Source organism: Somniosus microcephalus, chromosome 3, assembly GCF_052327205.1.
Source record: "Somniosus microcephalus isolate GS21.2 chromosome 3, FLI_Smic_1.0, whole genome shotgun sequence".
NCBI lineage: Eukaryota > Metazoa > Chordata > Chondrichthyes > Squaliformes > Somniosidae > Somniosus > Somniosus microcephalus.
Window position 1 is genome coordinate 272,835,723 of NC_140989.1, and position 20,364 is coordinate 272,856,086.

The window sequence follows — 20,364 nt, forward strand, 5'->3', positions numbered from 1 at the left end:
AAAGGAGCCCCAGTGCAAGGTTACAAACAGCCCTGCAGCTTATACGTCAAAAACACATGACGACGATACTGGGAAACGTCTGATGTCAGAAGAGTTAACGGTCAGCCAACTCCTTCATATGCTGAGGGACAAGACTCTGAAATGGGAAAAACTTGAACACGAGCTTCAATCTTCAATGAAAAGGGGTTCGGAGCTCTCAAAAGTTATTGAAATAGCTGAGGTTGCAACACAGACTGAGAAGATTGCAGCAGAGCAGCCCTTGGATGCCAAAAGTACGCTGACTCACGTCAATGTAGAACAACAGAATGCTGAAACAGCTGCTCCAGTAGAGGGATTGAATAGTACGATCAATCAATCTCCGAATGAAGTTGAAGTATTGAAATCACGAATGAGGTCATTAGTAAAAGACTTGCAGGAAGCCCAGAAAAAGCTGGATGAAGCTGAACACATGAAGAAGTCTCTTCAGGAGAGATGTCTGGATTTGGAACAAAAGCTGGCTAACGTCCAGCTGGGCATGGAGGAAATAGAAGACCCTCTCGCTGGCCTAGCTCAGGACGACACCGATTATTACCATGACCTGTTGGACGACACCGAATATAACGATGACCTGTTCTGCCCAGCTTGTGGGGAAATCTTCCAAAGTGCAAAAACCATGAAGAATCATGAAAAGTCTAAGAAACACCGGGAGATGGTGGCGCTACTACGGCAACAGGAGGAAGAGGAGGAGGAACTGTGCATGCGGCTGGCAGTGGAGCCCAGAGAGTCTCCAAGAAGCAGGAAAGGAAAAGACGAAGCAGAAGAAGATGACCCATCTGAACCATTATCACCTCTACCAGGTCACGCACGTGGTCCCTCCGAACTGAGTCAAATCAGTTTGGAAGTAGAAAAACTTCCCAAGGTACTCAAGCTTTTAGAAGTCAGCAATGCTGGTTCAGAAGTTACGAAAGTTCAAGCTGTTAAGTCCAGTGAAGGACTATTGGATGAGTCACCCCAGCAATGTGAACCGACTACACCACCGGGAACTGCTACACCACCGAGGCGTTGTCCGGACCGAGTCAGGAAGCGCAGGAGGCGCCTCCACAGAGACTGAATCTGTGAACTGTTTTCCGCAGAGACTGAATCTGTGAACTGTTTCCCGCAGAGACTACATCTGTGAACTGTTTTTACATGAAGTTGGATATATGTTATGATGTTATGTTTAATGGGGAATAGGTATATTGTAAGCTAAAAAGGGAGGATTGTAGTGTATGTAACCGTTCCACCTTTAAGAGAACTATTTTAGGTGTTGCACTACTTTATCTTGGCTGCTGTATACTGTAATACCGGTGGTGACCACACCAGTATATAAGTGCTGTGTAATGAGTTATTGGGCAGATCCGCCCTGACCTTCGAATAGTAAAGTCCTGTTAAAGTTTACTCTTGTGGTCTGTGTAGTCATTCGCTATATAACACACAGACTTTACACCGCGCTCGCCCTTCTTCTCCGCTGCGGCTTCTAAAAATGGCGGCTCCCGCGCTCTTCCTTCTTCTCTGCGGCTCAATGGTGTCTCCCGCGCTCTCCCTTCTTCTCCCTGTGGACACTGTTCAGCCCTTGAGCCCTGGCTGTGCTCTGCGCGTTTTTTTGGGGTTTTTTTCTGTGCGCCTTTCCTGTTTCCGCCGCTCGGTCCTGAACCCGGCTGCTGCTTTACCCTCTCTCTCTCCGTTTTGTTTTTGCTCGACGCCGCTCGGTTTTCAACCCCCGGCTGCGCCCTGTGCGCTTCACCCTCTGTCTTACCCCGTCGACGCTGCTCGGCTTTTTCTCCGCCGTCGGTCGGCTCCAGCCGCCGCTGCCCGGGAAGGGTCTGCGCTGTACCTGTCGTCAGTCTGTTGCTGATCATCATGGCTGGGGAACCGAGCCCGGCTCTCCACAGCCTCCCCTGCGATGTTCACTCTATGCCGGACGACTGGGCGGTTGCTCGTGGTCGACGCCCGTGCTTCTGGCCTCGACTTTCTTCCACCGCCCTCCTGGAGCGAATCCTCGAAGGGAAATGCAGAGCTGCAGGTAGATTCGAATCGACACTCGTCGCCACTGTTAGATCCGTGATTCTGAGAGTATGATGTTTTTCAATAACCACACGGATGCTGTAACTTAACAATCAACAGGTATTTACTGGAGTAGGGTAGTCTCAAGACTGGGGGTACAGAGGCATGCTCAAGGCTTATATACAGGTGTGGTCACTGCCAGTACTACAGTATACAGGAGCTGTAAAAGTAGTTCTCTCTTAAAGGTACATACACTACATCTACCACCTGCTGCAACCAGACCTCGAGCCTCAGATCAGGTCGACCACGGCTCTCTCAGTGGTAGTCAAGGTCACCGTTGCCCTCAATTGCTTCACCAGCGGATCCTTCCGGTCTGCAGCAGGAGACATAGCTAACATCACGCAGTTTGCCGTCCATCGCTGCATCCGGGAGGTCACAGAGGCTCTCTACCATAGGAGAAGGGATTACATTTCCTTACCCATCACCAGAGAGAAGCAGAACGAGCATGCATGTGGCTTTGCCAGGATAGCGGGATTCCCCATGGTGCAAGGCGCCATTGATTGTATCCATGTGGTTTTGCGGGCACCACATAACAATCCTGAGATCTTCCATAACCGCAAAGGCTACCACTCAATTAATGTCCAGTTGGTGTGCAACCATACACAGCGAATTCTCAATGTCAATGCCTGCTATCCTGGCTGCAGCCACGATGCCAGACAGGTGTGCCAGCACTCTTCCAGCCACCACATCAACCTCGCGGCTGGCTGGTTGGAGACAAGGGCTATCCGCTCTCCACCTGGCTCATGACCCATTCCGCAACCCCAACACTCCTGCACAGCACTCATATAATGAGAGCCATGTTGCCACCAGGAACATCATTGAACAGACCATCGGAGTGCTCAAGCAATGGTTCCGCTGCCTTGACTGCTCAGGAGGAACCCTCCAGTACTCGCCGGAGCGGGTGTCCCATTTCGTCGTGGTGTGCTGCATGCTCTACAATCTGGCCATCGTGAGGGCCAAGCCCTTGCCAGCAGGGATTGCGGAACCATCTCAGGAGGAGGAAGAGGGAGAGGAGGAGGAGGAGGAACAGGACCAAGGGAGGAGGCAGCCACTCAATCGGCATTCAGTCCGCCTCATCAGACTGCGGTTCCAATAAATTAAACCCCAGATCCCAGTTGCTCACCACGTCCCTTGTGCACCAGTCGCTGAAGGTAAGCATGCAGGTGCAGCAGGCGGTTAAGAAGGCAAATGGTATGTTGGCCTTCAAAGCGAGAGGATTTGAGTACAGGAACAAGGATGTCTTGCTACAGTTGTACAGGGCCTTGGTGAGACCACACCTTGAGTATTGTGTGCAGTTTTGGTCGCCTTATCTGAGGAAGGATGTTCTTGCCATGGAGGGAGTGCAGTGAAGATTCACCAGACTGATACCTGGGATGGCAGGAATGACGTATGAAGAGAGGTTGGGTCGATTAGGCTTATATTCACTAGAGTTTAGAAGAATGAGAGGGGATCTCATTGAAACTTATAAAATTCTAACAGGACTAGACAGAGTAGATGCAGGAAGGATGTTCCCGATGGCGGGGGAGTCCAGAACCAGGGATCACAGTCTAAGGATAAGGGGTAAGCCATTTAGGACTGAGATGGGGATGAATTTCTTCACCCAGAGAGTGGTGAACCTGTGGAATTCTCTACCACAGAAGGCAGTTGAGGCCAATTCATTAAATATATTCAAGAAGGAGTTAGATATATTTCTTAAGGCTAAAGGGATCAAGGGATATGGGGAGAAAGCAGGGACAGGGTACTGAATTTGGATGATCAGCCATGATCTCATTAAATGGCGGAGCAGGCTCGAGGGGCCGAATGGCCTACTCCTGCTCCTATCTTCTATGTTTCTATGTTTCTATGTCCCCATCATTCCATTCCTGTCACAGGCCATATCACAACGCAAAGCTGAAATGAGAAACAGTACAAAATTATCTGAAGTGAATTAATAAATTTATCAATAATCAGTGAACACATCTTTACAACAACAATATTTACTATTCACCCTTGTGCAATCCCTTAGTGCCTCACGTTACTGTACCTTTACCTACTCTAGTGCTTCTACAAAGTGTTGGCCCAGTGGCTGCAGCAGGGCTGGTGGAAGGCTGCTGAGTGTCCGTACGGGAGACTTCAGATGGCCTTGCAGGACGCCCTCTACCAGCTCTGGGCCTGGAAGGCCCAGCTGTAGACTGCACCACCTCAGCATGGGCGGCAGCAGTCTGGGCTGGCTGGATGACAGGCAGCGACAAGGACAATGGCAGAGTGGCAGTGGTGGGAGCAGGAATGCTGTCATTCTGAGAGAGGGCAGCAGGTTCCTGCTTCACTGACCCATTGCCACTCCCCCAGGGCAGCACCTCAGTATCCCTAGCAATCTTTTGGCCTGCTGTGACAACGTGAAAGCCCCGGTTGACGGTGGTAGATCCAGCCACGATGGCAGCAGTCAGAGCTTGCGTGGCAGCAAGCTGAAACTGCATGAGAGCAGTCTGAGACTCGATGGCAGCAACCATAGACTGCATTACAGCACTAAGACATTGCGTCGCTTCCACCTGTGTTGCAATGGAAACTGCCAGATCGCCCATCACACGCGGCATCAGGTCTGGGTCGCTACGGTCTCTCTGGGAGTCTATCATCCTTTCCAGACAGGAAATGATGGGCTCCATGATGTGCGCAGAGCCTAGTGCAATGTTGGAGGCAGACTCTGCCACGCTCCTTACCATTGCCGACAGGCTGTCAGACACCCTTGCCATTGCACCTATGCTTTCCGTGTGCATGCCCATCACCCTTCTTCTGTCGAGGCCCTCATCTGAGTCCTGTGCAGCAGAACTCGTCGTCCAGGGAGCTGGCCCCCTAGCCACCCTTTCCCCTTGGCCTTGCTGCAGCCCACTCGTCCCCGGTGCCTCACCCTGTGCAGATCCCGCTACTATACTAGCCTCTAAAGAATGCGTAGTGCTAGTATCTGAGATGGTGCCTGCGGGTGAGACATGCAGTGATGCAGTGTGTTCTTCGTTCATCCTCTTCTCCCGCATAGCTCTCAACGGTGCCCTCAGGGACAGGCTGCTCTGGTGCTTGCTCATTATCTGAAAGCATAAAGGCACAAGAGACGGGTTAAGGTGAGGGGAAGAGGGCAGGAAGGGAGAAATGCATGCATACAGCATGATTAGCTGGAAAGTGAGAAATGCTTATGGGGTGAGGAGGAAGTGGGATGTGAGAAGGAGGAGTAGGGATGAACATACCGTTGTTGTCCCCAAGGGTTTCAACGTCACCGGTGGCCACGACGCCCACCACCTGATGCCCAATAATCTCCAGCATTCTATTTTCCAGCGCAGACAGTGGTTGGGTGTCAGCTTGTCCCCCGCCTGTGCGTTCCTGCCCCCTCCTGTTGTGAGCCACCTTGGCTTGCAAGAGAAAAGAAAGTGTGTGAGTGAGTGTGGAGCAATGTAGTGATGTGCCTGTCATAGTTGAATAGCTGTCATTGTGTGCAAGGTGTGAGATGTGGGTGTGAGTGTTGGTAGGTAGAGATTGTTGGTGGGTGAGTGCTGGGAGTGTGGTGCTTTGGGCAGTGTGTGAAGACTGTGGTACAAATGGTGGTATGTAGGTGGGTTGTTGAGGCATTCACTCACCCTGACCACCCGAGTGAGGTCGTTAAATTTCTTCCTGCACTGTGTATGGGTCCTGGGGACCACAGTGCTGCCCAAGGCCTGATGGGCAACCTCCCTCCACATTGCACAGAAGACTTGCGGCGAGGGCCTCCTGCCACTTGCCGGGTAGAGCACCGCCCTCCGTCTCGCCACAGCGGACACCACCTCCTCCAATGCTTGGTCTGAAAATCTGTGGGCTCTCTCCCTGGGGCGTGGATCTGCCATGAGTACAGCTGGTTGAGTCGTCCAGCTCCTTGGACTTGGCCTGCTCCTGCTTGCTGACACAGGTTCATAGGCAGCAATGCTGAGAATGAGGTTCTGCAACATGAATGAACCTCCCCTTTAAGAACTGGAGAGAGCCTGTGGCAATGATGACTTGCGATCAGACTGTACCTGATATTGGTTAGCGCTTTTAGTGTAATGCCTCTGAGCTAGGCCGCTAGCACTTGATTTAGCACTCCCATCCTTTCTTTGAGCGATGACAATGAATTTTGGTGCAGCGAGATTCATTAGTGCCTGGCGCTAAATCTCAAACTTTTCCAAAGTTAGCACCCATTCCTGGGCGATAATGAATTTCTCGCCCCTATACTCTATATGGGGGCAAGTTTTCTGAACTGGGGATTCTTCCGGAGACTGTCCCCAGAAAATGGGGACGTATGGTCAGGAGGATTAGTGGGGAGTTGAGAACTTTTTTCACCCAGAGGGTGGTGGGTGTTTGGAACTCACTGCCTGAAAGGCTGGTAGAGGCAGAAACCCGCATCACATTTAAAAAGTTCTTGGATATGCACTTGAAGTGCCGTAACCTACAAGGCTACGGACCAAGAGCTGGAAAGCGGGATTCGGCTGGATAGCTCTTTTTCGGCCGGCACGGACACGATGGGACAAATGGCCTCCTTCTGTGCCATAAATTTCGATGATTCTATGATAAAAAAGCTGCTGCTTCGCGATGATTAAACTGAGGAGCAGGTCTCTGTTGATTTAAGCCATGCAGGGAGGACCCAGACTACTGTGGTATGTGTACCTCTGATGTTAATCTACTGATAGGCCTGGTGCCACACAGTCTGCTGCTCTTGTAATCATACAAAGACAATATGCACTTGGAATCCATGTGATGCAAGTCTGCTCTCAGCCAAGCTGGCAATGGTGAATCACCAAGTGGAGGAAAATGCTCCTCTACCAGGAAGGAGCAATCAATCTATAAGAACATAAGAACATAAGAAATAGGAGCAGGAGTAGGCCAATCGGCCCCTCGAGCCTGCTCCGCCATTCAATAAGATCATGGCTGATCTGATCCTAACCGCCAATCTACTATCACAGAGCCATCTCCTGAATCTAACAGAATTAGACGCACAAAATAGGCCCGCTCCGCTACCCACAGGGCCATGTCCGATCCCAACCTAGACTCATGTCCAAATTCCTGCCCGCTCCCCGTAACCCTTAATTCCCTTTACTTCTAGGAAACTGTCTATTTCTGTTTTAAATTTATGTAATGATGTAGCTTCTACATCTTTTTGGGGCAGCATATTCCATGGACCTACCACCCTCTGAGTGAAGTAATTCCTCCTCATCTCAGTTTTGAAAGAGGAGCCCCTTATTCTAAGACTATGCCCCCTAGTTCTAGTTTCACCCATCATCAGGAACATCCTCCGCGCATCCACCCGATCCAACCCCTTCACAATCTTATATGTTTCAATAAGATCGCCTCTCATTCTTCTGAACTCCAATGAGTAGAGTCCCAATCTACTCAACCTCTCCTTATATGTCCATCCCCTCATCCCCGGGATTAACCGAGTGAACCTTCTTTGTACTGACTCGAGAGCAAGTATGTCTTTTCTTAAGTATGGACACCAAAACTGTATGCAGTATTCCAGGTGCGGTCTCACCAATACCTTGTACAACTGAAGCAATACCTCCCTATTTTTAAATTCTATCCCCCTAGCAATGAAAGCCAACATTCCATTGGCCTTCTTAATCACTTGCTGCACCTGCATACTAACCTTTTGAGTTTCGTGCACCAGGACCCCCAGATCCCTTTGTACTTCAGTACTTTCCAGTTTCTTGCCATTAAGATAATAACTTGCTCTATGATTTTTCCTGCCAAAGTGCATAACCTCACACTTTCCAGTATTGTATTCCATCTGCCAAATCTCTGCCCACTTACTTAGCCTGTCGATGTCCCCTTGCAGGTTTTTTATGTCCTCCTCACTCACTACTTTCCCTCCCATCTTAGTATCATCTGCAAACTTTGATATGTTACACTTGGTCCCCTCCTCCAAATCATTAATATAGATTGAAAAGAGTTGGGGACCCAGCACTGACCCCTGCGGAACACCACTAGTTACTGATTGCCAGTCTGAGAATGAACCATTTATCCCAACTCTCTGCCTTCTGTTAGATAGCCAATCCTCTATCCATGCCAGAATATTACCCCCAATCCCGTGATTTTTTATCTTAAGCAATAATCTTTTGTGTGGCACCTTGTCAAATGCCTTTTGGAAGTCTAAATACACTACGTCCACTGGTTCCCCTTTATCCACCCTATATGTTACTTCCTCAAAGAACTCCAGCAAATTTGTCAAACATGACTTCCCCTTCATAAAACCATGCTGACTTTGTCCTATTAAATTATGATTATCCAAATGTCCTGTTACTGTCTCCTTAATAATGGACTCCAAAATTTTACCTGCCACAGATGTTAGGCTAACCGGTCTATAGTTTCCAGCCTTCTGTCTACTGCCCTTTTTAAATAAGGGTGTTACATTAGCAGTTTTCCAGTCTGCCGGGACCTTTGCTGAGTCCAGGGAGTTTTGGAAACTTATTACCAATGCATCCACAATCCCAACCGCCACTTCCCTCAAGACCCTAGGATGTAAGCCATCAGGTCCAGGTGATTTATCCGCCTTGAGTCCCATTATTTTACCAAGTACCACTTCCTTAGTGATTTTGATCGTGTTTAGCTCCTCCCCCCCATAGCCCCCTGTTTGTCCAGTGTTGTGATATTCTTAGTGTCCTCTACTGTAAAGACTGATACAAAATATTCATTCAGTGTTTTTGCCATCTCCATATTTCCCACCATTAATTTCCCGGTCTCATCCTCTAAGGGACCAACATTTACTTTAGCCACCCTTTTTCTTTTTATATAACTATAAAAACTCTTACTATCTGTTTTTATATTTTTTGCTAATTTACTTTCATAATCTATCTTCCCTTTCTTAATCAATCTTTTTGTTATTTTTTGCTGTCTTTTAAAGTTTTCCCAATCCTCTATCCTCCCACTAGATTTGGCTACCTTATATGCCCTTGTTTTTAGTCGAATACTATGCTTAATTTCTTTACTTAGCCACGGATGGCTGTCTTTTCTTTTACACCCTTTTCTTCTCAGTGGAATATATTTTTTTTGGAAGTTGTAAAATAACTCCTTAAATGTACACCACTGATCATGTATCGTCTTACCCTTTAATCTATTTTCCCAATCCACTCTACTCAATTCCGCTCTCATACCTTCATAGTCTCCTTTATTCAAGCTTAGCATGCTTGTTTGAGATCCAACCTTCTCACCCTCTAATTGAATATGGAATTCAACCATGTTATGGTCACTCATTCCAAGGGGATCCTTTACTAGGACATTTTTAATTAATCCTGTCTCATTACACAGGACCAGATCTAAGGTTGCTTGCCCCCTGGTCGGTTCAGTTACATACTGCTCAAGAAACCCATCCCTAATACACTCAATGAACTCATCCTCAAGGCAGCCCTGCCCAATTTGATTTGTCCAATTAATACAATAGTTAAAATCCCCCATAGTTATAGATGTTCCCTTATTACAAGCCTCAACTATTTCCTGATTGATACTCCGTCCAACAGAGTTGCAACTGTTCGGAGGCCTATAGATTACGTCCACTAGTTTTTTTCCCCTTATTATTCCTTATCTCCACCCAAACTGTTTCATTATCCTGATCTTTTGACCCAATATAATTTCTCTGTATTACAGTGATTCCTTCCTTTATTAACATAGCCACTGTGATAATAATAATAACTTCCCGGAAGTTATGTGCACATCACTTCCTGTGAACTGTGAACTTTGTGCATACATCACTTCCTGTGCATACGTCACTTCCTGTGTTTGGACTAGTATAAATACTGTACTGCTCAGTATGGTAAAAGGGCTTCACCTAGAGGCATGGTGAAGACCGCTCTTGTATATAGTTTAATTATAAGTTGCTTAAAGCTTACTTTAAAGTTCCTTGATGTGTGAGACTCTTTTGTTACATCAATTTAAGCAACTTAGTATTTACACTCACAAATACTAGACCTTCGGACAAACTCGGAGTTAAGGATCCAGGGAACCACCCATCATGGAAAACATCCTTAAACCTACTCGTCTGGACTTGGACCCAAACGCACCAGCAGCTGGCAGGGTATGGAAGCATTGGTACCGTACTTTTGAGAATTTTCTTGATGAATGTAAAGCGAATGCTTCTACTAAACTGAGGATACTTATCAACTATGTGACCCCAACAGTGTTTGAATATGTTAATGAATGGGATAATTACGATGAGGTGATCCGGGCACTTAAAAAACTATATGCCAAGACTGCAAATGAGGTCTATGCTAGGCATCTACTGGCCACAGCCCGACAAGGGCCAGAGGAATCGATTAACGAATTCCTTCAAGAACTTCGCAGGCTCAGCGTAGATTGTAACTTTCAGGCAGCCTTGGCTGAGCTGTACCGCGAAGAAATGGTTCGTGATACTTTCATCTGCGGGATTGCCTCTCCATTTATACGCCAGCTTCTACTAGAAAGTAAAACACTTGAGCTACAAAAGGCTTTTGACCTGGCTTGTTCTCTGGATTTGGCAAAGAAAAATGCAGTCCTCTTATCAGCTGCCCAGATCGCGATCTGCTGCTGTAACTGCAACCAGACGATTCAAGTGGCCTCAGGTGAACCCTATCATGGAGGAATCTAATCCTGATGATACTTCTGATGAAGAAGAGGAGTATGACCCCACTTTAGCAGCCTCTTGGCAATCTAGGAAGGAATGCTTCTTTTGTGGAGATTCTTTTCACCCTAGGAAATTCTGCCCTGCTCGCAATGCGATCTGCAGTCATTGCGATAAAAAGGGACACTTTGCAAAAGTTTGCCAATCAAGAGCCTCTACGAGGGCCTATCCAGCTAAGGCCTACCGAACTGCCCCAATTAGGGCCTATCAAGATGCTCCGGCTAGGACCTATCAAGCTTCCTCTCGAGCTCTCTCCCGAAGAAGCACACCTAGAGTTTCAGCCACTCTCTGTGCAACCACACCAATTACAGCTGCTTGCCCACAGAACCTGTTTCATGCAGCTACAAAAGTTTCAATTAATGGGCATACCTTAGATGCCTTAATTGACTCAGGAAGTACTGATAGTTTCATTAGAGAACAGATTGTTGCGAAATTGAAACTACATATCTTCCCATCGGACCAGGCAATTGCGATGGCTCAGTTATCACTTAATACCAGAATCTCCGGCTTTTGTATTATTGATATGACACTTAATGGTCGCATGTATCCCTCCACCCGACTTTCGGTGCTCAAGGACTTATGTAGTGATCTCATCTTAGGGCTGGATTTTCAAAAACAGCATAAGAAACTCACCATTGAGTTCGGTGGATCCAAACCTGGACTTAGTATTTCTAATATACTGTCTAAATTACCGTTTTGTGCATTATCAGCAGCTTCACTTGATGAACCCTCATTATTTGCCAGTATTCCTCCTCAATGCAAACCAATAATAACGAAATTGCGGCGCTTTAGTCAGGAAGACCAATCTTTTATTGAGGCTGAAATCTCTCGACTTTTAGCAGAGGATATCATCGAACCATGTTCATCGCCCTGGCGGGCTCAAATCGTCATCGTCAAGAACCCTCTAAAACCTCACAAACAACGACTATGCATTGATTATTCGCAAACCATCAATCAATATATTGACTTGGATGCCTACCCATTGCCACGCATTGATGATATGGTTAATAAAGTGGCCGAATACAAAGTGTTCTCAACTTACGATTTAAAAAGTGCCTATCATCAGGTACCCTTGAAGGTCTCAGATAAGCAGTACACGGCCTTTGAGGCTAATGGACGGCTGTACCAATTTCGTCGCCTCCCATTCGGGGTTACTAATGGAGTGGCTGTCTTCCAACGGGCAATGGATGGCCTGGTTAAGCAGGAAAACTTAAGGGACACTTTTCCCTATCTTGATAACATTACTATTGCAGGTCACGATCAACAGGAACACGACGCCAACCTCCAAAAATTTCGGGATGCCCTCCATCACCGTAACTTAACTTTGAAAGAATCTAAATCTGTTGAGTCGCAACCGACCATCAACATCCTTGGCTACTGCGTAGGCAATGGTATCATTAAGCCAGACCCAGAAAGACTTCGCCCGCTCCAAGAGCTCCCGTCACCTAAGAATCCGGCTTCTTTACGTCGGGCTCTCGGTCTGTTTGCATACTACGCTAAATGGATTCCTCATTTTTCAGACAAAATCCAACCCTTGCTGCATGCTCGATCATTTCCATTGGAAACAGCGGCTGTTGCAGCCTTTAACCTTCTCAAAAAACAGTTGGAGAAAGCGGCTCTTCACTCCATCGATGAGAATCTCCCTTTCATAGTCGAATGTGATGCCTCGGAGGTGGCGATCTCGGTTACTCTAAATCAGGAAGGTCGTCCTGTAGCATTTATGTCCAGGACCTTGCAAGGTGCCGAGCTACATTATCCTCCAGTTGAGAAGGAAGCCACAGCCATCATAGAGGTGGTACGGAAGTGGAACCATTTCCTAGCTCGTCAGCACTTTACATTAATCACGGACCAGCGATCAGTCGCCTCCATGCTCGATAATCGAAAACGAACCAAAATTAAGAATAATAAAATACAGCTGTGGAGGATGGAACTGACCTCTTTTGGTTACACCATTCACTATCGACCTGGCAAGGAGAATGTGGCCCTGGATACCCTCACATGAGCATTCTGCTCCACTATGTCGTCCTCTACTCTCATAGATATCCATAATGGATTGTGTCATCCTGGCGTTACGCGCATGCTACATTTCGTACGATCACGGAATCTCCCTTTTTCTACTGGAGATGTAAAGAAAATGTGCTCAGAATGCCGGCTTTGTGCAGAATTAAAACCTCAGTTCTTCCGCCCCTCAGATGGTATGCTCATACACGCAACCCAACCGATGCAATGACTTAGCATCGATTTTAAGGGCCCAGTACCCTCTTCAACTCGGAACACATATTTGCTCACCATGATTGATGAATATTCACGTTTTCCGTTTGCCTTCCCCTGCTCCAATATGCTGGCGTCCACAGTAATCTGCTGCCTTGAGTAGGTATTTTCTCTCTCTGGCATGGCGGCTTACATTCACTCGGATCGGGGTCCATCCTTTATGTCAAGGGAACTCAAGGACTACCTCTCAGAACGGGGAATTGCTACAAGCAAAACGACGCCATATCATCCCATCGGAAATGGGCAGGTAGAGAGGTATAACGGTATCATCTGGAATTCCGTACATCTTGCTTTAAGATCTCGGGGCCTACCAAACCAGCAATGGGAAACAGTGCTTCCAGATGCATTGCACTCTATACGGTCCCTTCTTTCTACAGCCACAAATACTACACCTCATGAGCGGTTCTTTGGATTCCAGCGTCGCTCATCTTATGGGACATCCCTCCCGTCATGGCTAACTACTCCTGGACCTGTACTACTCCGAAGATAGGTTCGGACGTCTAAAAATGACCCTCTCGTAGACGAGGTCGAACTAACCGATGCCAACCCCACCTATGCATACATACGATATCCCGACGGCCGAGGATCTACCGTATCATTACAGGATCTGGCTCCCTGCCCACCAGGACCTAGTGGGACATCGAGTGATGGTATTTTACCAGGAGCCTCTTGGAACCTACCGGGTACCTCTCTCCAGGATCCTGATCTGACACCAACCAGCTTGGTGCCGGTAGAACCCCGTACTCAAAGTTGCGACCCTCCCAGTACCGCGCACCAAAGTACTGATCCGCCACAGACCAGCTCTGCACCTCCCTCTGAACAGAGACAGACCGACTCTGCACCTATTGGGACTCGTACACGAAGCCATGATCTCCCCGACCCTTCACAGGGTAATCCAGGCCACACAGACTCTGACCAATGGCCAACAGCATGTAAGCGGACCAGTGACCCTCTACGACGGGAACCCAAACGGGTGCGACTCTTCCTCGTTCGGCGGCTGCAGAGTAAAAGGAAGACCACAGCCTTCTAATCTCGCAGGAGGGAAGAATGTGATAATAATAATAACTTCCGGGAAGTTATGTGCACATCACTTCCTGTGAACTGTGAACTGTGAACTTTGTGCATACATCACTTCCTGTGCATACGTCACTTCCTGTGTTTGGACTAGTATAAATACTGTACTGCTCAGTATGGTAAAAGGGCTTCACCTAGAGGCATGGTGAAGACCGCTCTTGTATATAGTTTAATTATAAGTTGCTTAAAGCTTACTTTAAAGTTCCTTGATGTGTGAGACTCTTTTGTTACATCAGCCACCCCACCTCCCCTTCCTTCCTGCCTGTCCTTCCTGATCGTTAAATAACCTGGTATGTTTAATTCCCAGGCATTGTCACCCTGCAGCCATGTTTCTGCAATGGCCACAAGATCATACCCATATGTAGTTATTTGTGCCATTAACTCATCTATTTTGTTTTGTGACACTTAGTTCCTGCTTTTGTCCTTTTTATTACTTTACCTTTTACTCCATACCTTCTGTCCCTTCCTGACACGCTCTGGTTTTTAATTTCCCCTCTGCTACCTAAGTCTATGACCTTCTCTGTTGTCATTTTTATTATTTGCTCTCTCTGCTGACTCGCACTCTGCATAGAGTGACACAGGTAGAACCTGGCTGTTATGCTATTTCCCCACCTATTCAAGAAATGACATGTAGCACATAGTTTTGCCTTGAGATTAATTATTTAAGGAGGCTCTGAACTATAATTAAAACCATTGATCTCTGGTGTGCATGGATTAGCTGATTTTGGCTGAAGCAGCAGTTAGAGGCACTACAATTGATCTCAGGCCCTCGGGCTAGAGAGAAGAAAAATCAGCCAGTGTTCCTGCTCCTGGTCACTATCCAATCACACTTGCTGGAATGAATGTATATTGAGTGAGGATCCAGCTTGTCTCTGGTATGCTCCTCCACTCCCTTCCGCCATAGCTGAATAGCCTGCCAACAATCACTGAGCTCAGGTGTGAAGAACAGTCACTAGCACAAGGTACCAGATGAGGGTCCAGGTTATATGGAATTTCACTGTGGTGTGACTCACTTCCGTGAGGAGAGAAAAAGGCAAATCAGAGAAAATAACTGAAAGAGGAAAAAGTAGAATATTTGCATGACATTATCTAATGGTTCAATAACACGATTACTGTGAGCCTTGCCTACAGCGTTCCTTCAAGGAGGCAAAAGAACCTAGCAATTCCAGGAATGTGGACTGAATATGAAAATCTTTTCCATTTGGGATTTAACTTTACAATAATTTATGGGGAGTACTGCATGGTACAATAAGACTCTTCATTTTTGATGTTCCTACATTAAACCAATAGTGTTCAGAATATATTTGAACTGAGGCACTCAATTCATCTCACACAAAAAGCTTGTGAAAGATTTATCTTTCAGAGGATCCAGCCACATAACCTAGTTGACACAGTATTGCCTTCAGAGGCACGTAGCATCGACCTACCTGCACAGCAACTTCCGTCTCATAATGCAGTTGAGTGTTGGCGCTGGAAACTGAGATCGCTTGCACAGTCTCCTTGGTGACAGTGATTGGGTTATCTGGTGAAAACACAAGCCTCTTTAGTGGAAATCTCTTTACTGGGTAACATGCCAAAAGAATTGCAATGCAAAGCTTAAAGATGCGTTTCTTTTTCTGTCCCATACTTGTCTCATAAATCATCGAACGTCATGCAGCATTGAATGCTAATCAAAGCGCTCAGTGCTTCTACAGTTAAAGGGACATTGCAGCCATACTAACAACATGCTATTATATTCTACAGAGAAGAGGGTGCAGAGGATGATGCCACAACCTTACTGTGCTACCTATCACCTCAGGTGCTACACGACCTCAGATGATTAGCAATAGGACAAACCATATTGTAAATGTGTGTTTGCATTTCCAGTTGTTGAACGCAACTTCTTAAAGCTCCTGTAAAGCACTTTAAGACAACAGTGACGCCCCTTTACATCCTCAAGTTATGAATTTAATTTCATTGTTGGTGGCAGGCTATGCCTCCAGCGATGTCGCACAGCACGATTTACATTGTTGTAGTGCATGCATTTAAATTTGAAACAGTTTTTCCAGTTTTACAGCAAAAGTAATCAGATAACTAAAGGTCTTATGCCCTGTTAAAGAAGCACTCATCCATTTCCACTAGCATGCCACAAATTCACAGCATGGTGCTGTGTACGATGTAATGCAACGACAGGATGTCAGTCTGTTTATAATGGTGAAATTGGAGCATTACATCAGAGAGACTGTCACATCAAAGATTGAATAAGAAGCTGTGGTTCTTCTCCCAGCAACTAACAAAATGAGACTGTACTTCTAAAATCTAGAAAACACCAGCTGGTGTTAGAGCAGGCTGCAATATCTCCTAGTACTTATACTGTTAACTAAATAGAATACAATAGTATTCACCTTTTTGGGTAATCTAAAGCATCAAGAATTACTGATAAGACAAGTAAAAAAGGTTAGGATATCTGGATATAGCTGAGTTGAAGAAGAGCTGCAAGTGGTGCACCCCAGGGGTCAATACTTTTGTCCTCAATATATAAAGATGATTTGACTTTGGGCTTAGGGAGCACAATAACTAAATCTGCTGATGGCACAAAAGCTGGAGGTTTGGCAAATAGCGAGGTGAGCTGTAAAAGGCTTCAGGAAGACATAGACAGGTTAGCAGGTAATGTGTTTTTAAAGGGTAAACAAGGGATCGGAGTATACACTCAATGGGAAGACACTGAAGGGTCTGATTGAACAGAGATCAAATACATAGGCCCATAATTTGCAATCAGTGACGAAGCAAAGGTATTCGGCGATGGCCCCGAAGAAAGCTTCCCACAAAGATCTCGCGATCTCTGTGGTGAGAAGTTTGGCTTTTTCGACGAGCAGTATAGTGGGGAATTCCATAGTGCGAGCTGCTGTGATGTCAACAAGCTGTCTATGCAACCAATCACAATGCAGAATTCTCACAGGCAGGGAACCAGGAAGTGAAGAAGCTCCTTTTATTCTGACATCTAAAAAAAATTTTGAGAGCAGAACAAAGATTGGGGATCTCACATGGGGAAAAGATAAACCTGGAATAAAGATGAACAAACTTTTAAAAAATCTAATTTTTTTTTAGGTTTCTTAAAAATTGTAATTTTCATCATTACGGATAAATTTGACACTCCACAAAATTTAAATCCGTTTTTCAGGGCCATAACGTTTGTTTAGCAGTCAATACGCTGTTAAAACCCCAGTTACACCTAATCCAACAAGGTCTAACTTTTAATGGGGTACTTAACAGCGCTGTTACCACAGAAAAGTCCGAGTTTTCATCAGATTCACTGATTTACCTGATTATACTGATGACCGGCAATGGAGACGGGGTGTCTACAGCGCAGCCAGTGTTGGAGCAGTGAATGACTGACCGCAACTTCAGGATTTTCACGTTAGGATGCGCATGTGCTACATTCTGAAGTTGCGGTTAGCTTCAAAGGGGTAATAACAGCGAACGCTGTTTGTTCACTGTTATTACCGACTGCGAATTCTGGGCCATAATATCCTGAAAGTACAAGGGCAGGTAGATAAAGCAATGAAAAAGGTGAACAGCCTTTTGGGGTTTATAAGTGGGGAATACGATTTAATGTTTTTACTACAGTGGGGTGCTCAAAACTGCACACCATACTTTAACTGTGGCTTAACCATTGTTTTGTAGAAACATAGAAACATAGAAGATAGGAGCAGGAGTAGGCCGTTCGGCCTTTCGAGCCTGCTCTGCCATTTAATGAGATCATGGCTGATCATCCAAATTCAGTACCCTGTCCCTGCTTTCTCCCCATATCCCTTGATCCCTTTAGCCTTAAGAAATATATCTAACTCCTTCTTGAATATATTTAATGAATTGGCCTCAACTGCCTTTTGTGGTAGAGAATTCCACAGGTTCACCACTCTCTGGGTGAAGAAATTCCTCCTCATCTCTGTCCTAAATGGCTTACCCCTTATCCTTAGACTGTGACCCCTGGTTCTGGACTCCCCCGCCATCGGGAACATCCTTCCTGCATCTAGTCTGTCTAGTCCTGTTAGAATTTTATAAGCTTCAATGAGATCCCCTCTTATTCTTCTAAACTCCAGCGAACATAAGCCCAATCGTCCCAATCTCTCCTCATACGTCATTCCTGCCATCCCAGGTATCAGTCTGGTGAATCTTCGCTGCACTCCCTCCATGGCAAGAACATCCTTCCTCAGATAAGGCGACCAAAACTGCACACAATACTCAAGATGTGGTCTCACCAAGGCCCTGTACAACTGCAGCAAGACATCCTTGCTCCTTTACTCGAATCCTCTCGCTATGAAGGCCAACATACCATTTGCCTTCTTAACCGCCTGCTGCACCTGCATGCTTACCTTCAGCGACTGGTGCACAAGGACACCCAGGTCTCATTGCACTTCCCCTTCTCCCAATCTATTGCCATTCAGATAATAATCTGCCTTCCTGTTTTTGCCACCAAAGTGGATAACCTCGCATTTATCCACATTATACTGCATCTGCCATGCATCTGCCCAATCACCCAACCTGTCAAAATCATACTGGAGTTTCTCGGCATCCTCCTCACAGCACACACGTCCCCCCAGCTTTGTGTCGTTTGCAAACTTGGAGATATTACATCTAGTTCCCTTGTCTAGATCATTAATATATATTGTGAATAGCTGGGGTCCAAGGACCGATCCCTGCGGTACCCCACTAGTCACTGCCTGCCACTTGGAAAAAGACCCGTTTATTCCAACTCTTTCCTTCCTGTCTGCCAACCAGTTCCCTATCCAAGTCAGTACCTTATCCCCAATCCCATGTGCTTTAACTTTACACACTAATCTCTTATGCGGGACCTTATTGAAAGCCTTCTGAAATTCCAAATACACCACATCCACTGGTTCTCCCTTATCAATTCTACCAGTTACATCCTCAAAAAATTCCAGTAAATTAGTCAAGCACGATTTACCTTTTGTAAATCCATGTTGACTTTGTCCAATCCTGTCACTGTTTTCCAAGTGCTCTGCTATTACATCTTTTAAAATGGACTCTAGCATTTTCCCCACTGCCGATGTCAGGCTTACCGGTCTATAATTCCCCGTTTTCTCTCTACCGCCTTTTTTGAATAGTGGGGTTACATTAGCTACCCTCCAATCCATGGGAACTGTTCCAGAGTGTATAGAATTTTGGAAGATGACCAGCAATGCATCTACTATTTCTAGGGCCACTTCCTTAAGTACCCTAGGATGTAGATTATCAGGCCCTGGGGATTTATCGGCCTTCAATCCCGTCAATTTCCCTAACACGATTTCCCTACAAATACTGATTTCATTCAGTTCCTCCCTCTCATTAGACCCTATGTTCCCTGACATCTCTAAGAGGTTATTTGTGTCCTCCTTTGTGAAGACAGAACCAAAGTATGTATTTAATTGGTCTGCCATCTTTGTTCCCCATTATAAATTCCCCTGATTCTGACTGCAAGGGACCTACGCTTGACTTCACCCATCTTTTTCTCTTCACATATCTATAGAAGCTTGTACAGTCAGTTTTTATGTTCCCTGAAAGCTTACTCTCATACTCTATTTTCCCCCTCTTAATTAATCCCTTTGTCCTCCTTTGCTGAATCCTAAACTGCTCCCAATCCTCCGGTTTGCTGCTTTTTCTGGCCAATTTATATGTCCTCTCCTTGGATCTTATGCTATCCCTAATTTCCCTTGTTAGCCACGGTTGTGTCAGCTTCTTTGTTTTATTTTTATGCCAAACAGGGATGAACAAATTCTGTAGTTCATCCATGCGATCTTTAAATGTTTGCCATTACCTATCCACCATCAACCCTTTAAGTAACATTCCCCAATCAATCCTAGCCAACTCGCGCCTCATACCATCGTAGTTTCCTTTATTTAAATTCAGGATACTAGTCTCTGAGTCAACTACTTCACTCTCCATCTTAATGAAGAATTCTATCATATTATGATTGCTCCGCCCCAAGGGGCCTCGCACAACAAGATTGCTAATTAATCCTTTCTCATTACATAATACCCAGTCTAAGATGGCCTGATGTCTAGTTGGTTCCTCGACATATTGGTCCAGGAAACCATCCCATATACACTCCAGGAATTCCTCCTCCACAGTATTGTTACTAATTTGGTTAGCCCAATCTATATGTCGATTAAAGTCACCCATGATAACTGCTGTGCCCTTATTGCACGCATCTCTAATTTCCCATTTAATGCAATCCCCAACCTCAGCATTACTGTTTGGGGGTCTGCATACAACTCCCACTAACGTTTTCTGCCCCTTGGTATTTCTCAGCTCTACCCATACAGATTCCACATCATCAG

At 45.9% G+C, this 20,364-nt stretch overlaps 1 protein-coding gene across 4 annotated transcripts in view; it reads right to left on the minus strand.

The window, feature by feature from the left end:
* Positions 1–20,364, minus strand: part of LOC147121953 (uncharacterized) — a 138,348-nt gene that overhangs the window by 53,931 nt on the left and 64,053 nt on the right. For all 4 annotated transcript variants that reach the window (XM_085982543.1, XM_085982544.1, XM_085982542.1 and 1 more), the window contains exon 14: positions 15,475–15,569. In XM_085982543.1, the coding sequence (XP_085838669.1) occupies positions 15,475–15,569 (95 nt within the window). The remainder of the gene's footprint in view (positions 1–15,474; positions 15,570–20,364) is intronic.